Below are 6914 nucleotides of genomic sequence, written 5' to 3'. Positions count from 1 at the left end.
GCTGTAGTTTTTCCCATTGAAAAGAGGTGGTCTGTTGCTTGACTGTCCTTCTGTTAGGTTGTAGGACACCAAATTTGAGTCACTGCTTTCTGCCATCTGGATCTTTTCTCCAAGCTGCAAAGCTTGATCTCTTTGAGACCAAGCTCTGATACCAATTGATGGTTTTCAGTGGCTAAGAGAAGGGAGGGTTGAATCTTAGCCCCTTTTTCCTTAGTAACACTTGCTGGTCTTTGAAGCAACTTCTGGAGAATTTTTTATTTTTGTCTCATTTCTAGCCACGAGACTTTTATTTTTGTCTCGTCGCTTAGCACGAGATATTTTTCAGTTTTAGCTCTTGTGCAGTAGAAAACAGAAATGGAGTATAAGAGAGAGAAAATTACACCCAGATATATCCTGGTTCAGTTGCTAAGTGCAGTGCAGCCTACATCCAGTCTCCATCACAACAATGATAGAATTTCACTATAATCTTTTTTATTACAGATTGTAAAGTGCTAACCCAACTTACAAGGGGATTCCCACAAAATCATGATACACAACACAGATGTACAAAGGAACTCTAAGGACATCTATGGCTTTTTCTTTTAATTTTGCACTCTCTGCCTTTTTTCGCTCTATGGCTTTTTCATACAAATCTCACTGTTTGCCTTTTTCCATGAGACTCAAGACATGACAAAATTAAACAAAAAAATACAAAACAGAATACATTGAAGGAGAAGAAAATTTGTTAGCTCAGGTAGCTCTGAGAACCCTATGCCTTGCACTCTAACTTCTTTCTCTTTACTTCAAGCCGTGGCTGTTCTCCCTTTTTATAGAAGGGGAAGCCTCCACAGTTGAAGCCAAAATACCAAGCCAACTTCTTCTTCTCCATGCAAACCGGTTCGGCCAAAGAGAGAAAAGAGATAACTCATGCAAAACCCAACATGCAATTACCTCTAGTCCTTCCTTGGTCATCAATCTTCATCAATCCGAGCGCTCCATCCTTGGCTTGCTCTCCAAGATGAATTTCTGGCCCTTGATGCTTCATGATGATGATAGCTTCATCTGCTCTAATCTCTGTCTCTTCCATCACGTAGCCACTCTAGCTACTTCCTGTGGTGGTTGAGTAGAATCAGAGACAAGCCATCCCTCCAAGGATCTTCACCTTACTGGCCGAATCTTCTTCAGCCATTTTTGGTATGAAAAAGCCAAGATCTTATCACCATATCTTACCATAAGTGATAAGAATCTCAGCCACTACATTTTTTATGTTTTCTTGCCATCATTGTGATGGTCTTTTTGCGTGCTTCTTCCTCTCTTCGGTGTCTAGTCATGGCTTCCATGGTTTGCTGGGTAATGACCGAAAGAGAAGAAAGAAAAAATGAGAGAGAAAAAATAATTGGAAGAGAAGCAATTAAATGAATTAAACAAATTAAAGAAGTTGCTTTTCGTTCCCTGAGTAGCGTGTAGCGTTAATGCCATCAATCATATCAATGACAATCTCTCTCATGTTTCCAATGCATGTATTAACTTTACTTTAATGAAATTTGAATTCCACTAGAAATGGATTCCGTCGGAAGCTAGAAGCAATACATTTGCTTTCTTTCAAGTTTGGTTTCGGACCAAGCATTGAATTATGTAGGAACAATTATCAATTTGGGCTTGTAGCAATAATAGTTCAATTTTGGCCCAATAACAAGAATAATAATTCAGCCATACTTCATTGGATATCTTTGAATCAATGCTGAATAAATTCACACTTGGGCTTGCATCATTTCATTTAATTTTCGGCCCAAATGATCATAAATTGCTTCAGCCACTTGATATAGGAAACATTCAACAAGGCTGAATGCTTATAAGCATATTGGGCTTGCAATAATTTTTCTTTTCTGTTCGGCCCAATATAAACCTGCATTGCAAAATTATTTCAATCAACATTTAATCCAAACTTAATTTTGCAATTAATTATATTAATAATGTTTGATCATCACTTAATTAAAAATGGAGTTTTCCAAACTCATCAATAAGAATTAAGATGAAATATAAATCAAAAGACAGGAATATATTTTTTTCTGTATCCAACATTTGAAAATTTCTTCGGATGTATTAACAAATAGATGAATTAAATTTATTGTTTTTTTCCCACCTTCTGCTGAGATTTCATGATTCAAAATATCATCGCATATATAGGAAAACTCTCTACAAAAAGGGAAGAGTAGACCAGCAAGCAAATCAGAGAAAGAGAATCAGATTCTTCATCGTTTAGTCTTGTCTCGATACAACTGCAAAGTTTTTCTCTTTTTCACTTGTGTCACTTTGTTTATCATTCTCTTTCTGCAATTCTTTTAAACAGAGAGTGATTTATCCTAGGCTAGGTAAAGAGACTTGTTCTGTTGTTCTTAGGTTGTGCTGTTTAAGAAGTTTGTGTTTCTGTGAGAAATTGTTTGTAATAAACATTGATATAATGAAACATCTCTCTTTAGTTGTGGATTGGATGTAGACTCATTGTTGGAGTTGAACCAGTATAAATTTGTTGTGCCTCTTTTTTCTAACTCTCTCTTTGCATATTTTGATCATCTTGCATTAATAGATTCTGCTGTATACTTAAGATACTTAACTATATTCATATTGCACAGTCATTTGTGATATTATTTAAAGAGACTGGCAATTATGATTTTATTGAGCAAGAAAGTTTTTTAATGGTATTTGATTCAATCCCCTTCTCAATACTATCAATTGCTTTCTATGTTGGAATATCCGTAAGCTAATGAAGTCCTTTAATGAATAAATAATAAGGAATGGATTAACAAATTTTGCATTATGGAGGACCAAATAATTTTTACACATTTAATATGTCAAAAGCTATACATTTGCATCTCTTCTATAATTTATCTTGGAGCATCTTTCAAAGAGAAATTATATTAACTGTTTGTTATTTGTGTTGAATAAATATTTTAACTTCCAACTCTTCATAAAAATAAATAGACATTATGGTATTTCTTAGAAGGTATGTGTTTGTTATCAGAAATTGTAAAGAAAGTGAAACTGCGCATAATAACTATTTAGTTGCTTAGTTGATACTCCTAACTTGTAAGAGAAAGACATAACAAGACCAGATATCCTTAGCAGATAGCAACATAAGTAATTAATAACAGAAAAAAGTAAGGAATCCGAACTCGAAATTATATAACATTGCAGAACTTTGACAAGTGAGAACACAATCAATTAAGTGGTATGGGGAAAATTTATTAACTAATAAACAAGATAATATTATACATGATAAAGTAGAAGTTATTTATTATTGACGAATAGACTAACATGAATATTCTTTTGTTAATTGTCATTATGCAAAGAAATTATGAGAACTACAAACTACAAAGCCTACAAAGTAAAAACATCTTTGTAAACGACTATCAGTGATTGATGGCTTATTTATTTCTTCCTTTTCTTGTTTCTACATGAAGATACGAAGGTGGCTACCATGCTTGTGGATTCTGGTGGATTGCCAAGCTTACCAGCACTGCTTTGAATATCATGTGATTTCTTAAACTTCACACCTATTCTCATGATTTAGAAAGCAAAAATAAAAAAACAAAACAAACACTACATAAGAAGACTAATAAAAATACAAAAATTATTACCATAGATAAGCTAGCTATCAACATGTGAAGGTGTGAAAGCCAATGTCTATTGCCAACAAATTATAACCTTATATTATTACCATAATACCATGATCCATGTGCAGCTTCATGCTCCTTAGTTTTATATAATTTCCACAAAGACTAGTGTCCGTTGATCATAGTGAAACCACACCACTAATATTTTTGCTATTTAACAATGTGTTGCTTCTTTCAAACAAGAATTAACAAATGGAGTTAGTGCAGAGCCAGATAAGCACTCCCCTGATACCGAATTTTTTATAGTTACCATGGAAACCGATACCACATGATATCATGTAGGATAACTTCTTTGAAGAAAACCCCTCTATTGAGTTGACTACACCCTACAACCATTGTTCTCTTACCTTTCTCTGCAAATCCATTCATTTTCTGTTGTTGAGATCATAACATGGCTGGTGCACTTGTTGGTGGAGCTTTCCTCTCTGGCTTCATTAACGTTGTCTTTGACAGGCTCCTTACAACTGATGCTGTCAACTTGGTCTTGAGCAAGAAACTTGGTCCTGACTTGGTTGAAAGGCTGAAGACTGCTCTGTTGGGTGCTGAAGGACTTGTTGATGATGCTGAGATGAAGCAGTTCAGTAATCCATCTGTGAGGAAGTGGCTCGATAGTCTCCGCGATGTTGTTTACTGTGCTGAGGACTTGCTGGATGCTGTCCTCCTCAAATCCACCACTCAAAAAAATGCAAGTTCTTCCTGGTCCCTTAGCTTCTTCAGCAACCGAGATAGAGATGACATAGTAGACAAGATGGAATGGGTGGTTAGAAGAATTGAGAATCTTAGAAAACAAAAAGATTTCCTTGGTCTTGAAAAGATTCCCACTGGTAGCTCATCATGGAGGACTCCAACCAATTCTCTTGTGAGAGGGAATGTGTATGGCAGGGAGGATGACAAGAAGGCCTTAATCAAGATGCTGAATGACAACAATGAGCATCACCTGTCTGTGATAGCTATTGTTGGCATAGGTGGGGTTGGTAAAACAACTTTAGCCCAATGGCTGTACAACAATCAGGAGGAGTTCATGAAGGGATTTGATCTGAAAGCATGGGTTTACGTTTCAGACAAGTTTGAAGTTGTTGAGACTACAAGGAATGTCATAAAGCAGCTCCATGGAGGTACTTGTAGTATCGATGATTTCAATTCACTTCAAAATGCTTTGAAAGATGAATTGTCCAATAAGAAGTTCTTTCTTGTTCATGATGATGTTTGGAGTGATGATGGTGACAAATGGAGTAATTTTATGACCCCTTTCCAATATGGGAAGAAAGGTAGTATTGTTCTTCTGACTACTCGCGGGAAAAATGTTGCTCTAGCAGTTCAGAACTGTCGCCCTTATTTTCTGAAAGGGTTGTCAGAAGACTATTGTTGGTCAGTGTTTGCTAACAATGCATCTTTTTCAGAATCAAATGGGAGTGTAGCACTTGAAGAAATAGGCAGAAAGATTGTCAAGAAGTGTGATGGCTTGCCATTAGCTGCAGAAACACTTGGTTGCTTGTTACGTACAAAGCATGATGTTGAGGAATATTCCCTTTTTGCCCGAAATTCCTCCTCCTTTAATCATTGAAATCTTGTTCTCAATAGTTTCATTAGTCAAATCAACCTTAAAATACTCAAATATACATGTGAGAAACATGTCATAAGGAAGATTAGCCTTTTTGGTACTTTTCACTGCTTCCCACATATGACGTATCATAACATAAGCAAATGAAATTTGGGAAGAAGTAAGAAGTGCAAATAAAATGACAGAATCAGAAACTGTTACTCTGTGATGAGAACCGCCTTGAGGAGTGAGAATGTGAGTGATGATACGGTGCAACAGAGAGTTTTCAGGGCCGAGTGCTCGATGAGTTGGAATTAGTCCATCCAAACCAGAGAGATTTGCACAAATGTGTTGTAAAACAGTTTGTTGTGCAATGCCTACTTGATCATCCCACTTATCAACCATGTAAACTTTTGGCCCTTCTTCTTCATATCCAAGAGCAGCGAAGTCGAGAGACTCCAAATTTGCCGATTCCCTTGTTTCATGCAGAATAAAGCTTTTCGGCCTTTTCTGAGAGCTTTTTGTGGTTGAAGTAGGTCTTTTCGGCGGTGATGGTGGTGGAGAAGTATGTGATTCCTCTTCTTCTTCTTGAACGCTAGGCTCCTTGTTTTTTCCTCTCCCTGAAGATTTGTGAGCAATGACTTTGCGACGCATGGTTTCGGTCCTTTTGGAAGGAGGTGATGGAGTAGAAGAGGAGGTAGAATGAAGATGGATATGTGTATGAGTTTGAGGTGATGAGAACGGTGGGATTTTTGGAATGGGGGTTTGGCCACTTCTCTTTTGTGCCATTTTCTTTTTCATGTTAGGAGGAATGGAGGAGTTGAATATGAAAGGGTGGGAGTGCCGAATGAGATTGAGGAGAGAAGAGGTTAGTGGTGCAATTAATGAGGATTGGAGAGAGATGAAGGGGAAGTTAATAACCATAATGATGCGGTTATTAACCAAGGGGTTTTGAAAAGGTGGTTTCCTTGTTTTAAGGGATTAGATGGAGAGAGGAATTTGATTTGACAATAACCACTTCCAATGAGATTTGAAATGACACTCAAAAGATTTGATCATCATAAAATGAGAAACCAGTAAAAGTTCAATGAGGGGTCAGACTTGATTATGTGGGGCCCATTAGAAGCAAAGTCTGCGCAGCCTCCCCCTTAATCATAGCTCCTCCAGCATGCCTTGTTTTTGTCTCGTCCATTCCTACGAGATAAAACCGGACAGAATAAGAAATTCACAAATTTTCAACATGATTTAAATCAATCATTCCCAAACTTTTCCTTAACAAACAGAATCTATCTTCACAGAGGGGTTTTGTAAAAATATCAGCAAGTTGTTCTTCAGATTTTACAAATTGAATATCAATAGTACCCTTTTGCACATGTTCTCTAATAAAATGATATTTAATTTCAATGTGCTTTGTTCTAGAGTGCAGAACAGGATTTTTGGAAATATTTATTGCACTCATGTTATCACAAAATAAGGGTATGCTATTGATTTTTAATTTGTAATCTTCCAATTGAGTTTTTAACCAAATTAATTGTGAACAACAAGCAGATGCGGATATATATTCTGCTTCAGCTGTGGATAGAGCCACTGTGGCTTGTTTCTTGCTTGACCACATGTTGAGTGAGCTTCCAAGGAAGCAACACATGCCCGAGGTGCTCCTTCTATCCACTCGATCTCCCGCATAATCTGCATCACAAAACCCTACTGCACAAAAATCATCA

The 6914-nt window shown here is 36.7% G+C and overlaps 1 protein-coding gene across 1 annotated transcript; it reads left to right on the top strand.

The window, feature by feature from the left end:
- The first annotated feature begins 4044 nt into the window (after window positions 1-4044).
- Window positions 4045-5217, top strand: LOC107473562 (putative disease resistance RPP13-like protein 1). Its single transcript, XM_016093128.3, has one exon. It carries the CDS (start codon window positions 4045-4047, stop codon window positions 5215-5217), a length of 1173 nt encoding a protein of 390 aa, XP_015948614.1.
- Window positions 5218-6914: the final 1697 nt, after the last annotated feature.

This window comes from Arachis duranensis, chromosome 2 (genome assembly GCF_000817695.3).
Source record: "Arachis duranensis cultivar V14167 chromosome 2, aradu.V14167.gnm2.J7QH, whole genome shotgun sequence".
Classification (NCBI taxonomy): Eukaryota; Viridiplantae; Streptophyta; class Magnoliopsida; order Fabales; family Fabaceae; genus Arachis; species Arachis duranensis.
This window is presented reverse-complemented; position numbering and strand designations above follow the sequence as displayed.

What these genes read in the sequence shown, in the direction of transcription:
- LOC107473562 (XM_016093128.3), top strand. Translation starts at nt 4,045, where the DNA reads ATGGCTGGTGCACTTGTTGGTGGAGCTTTCCTCTCTGGCTTCATTAAC.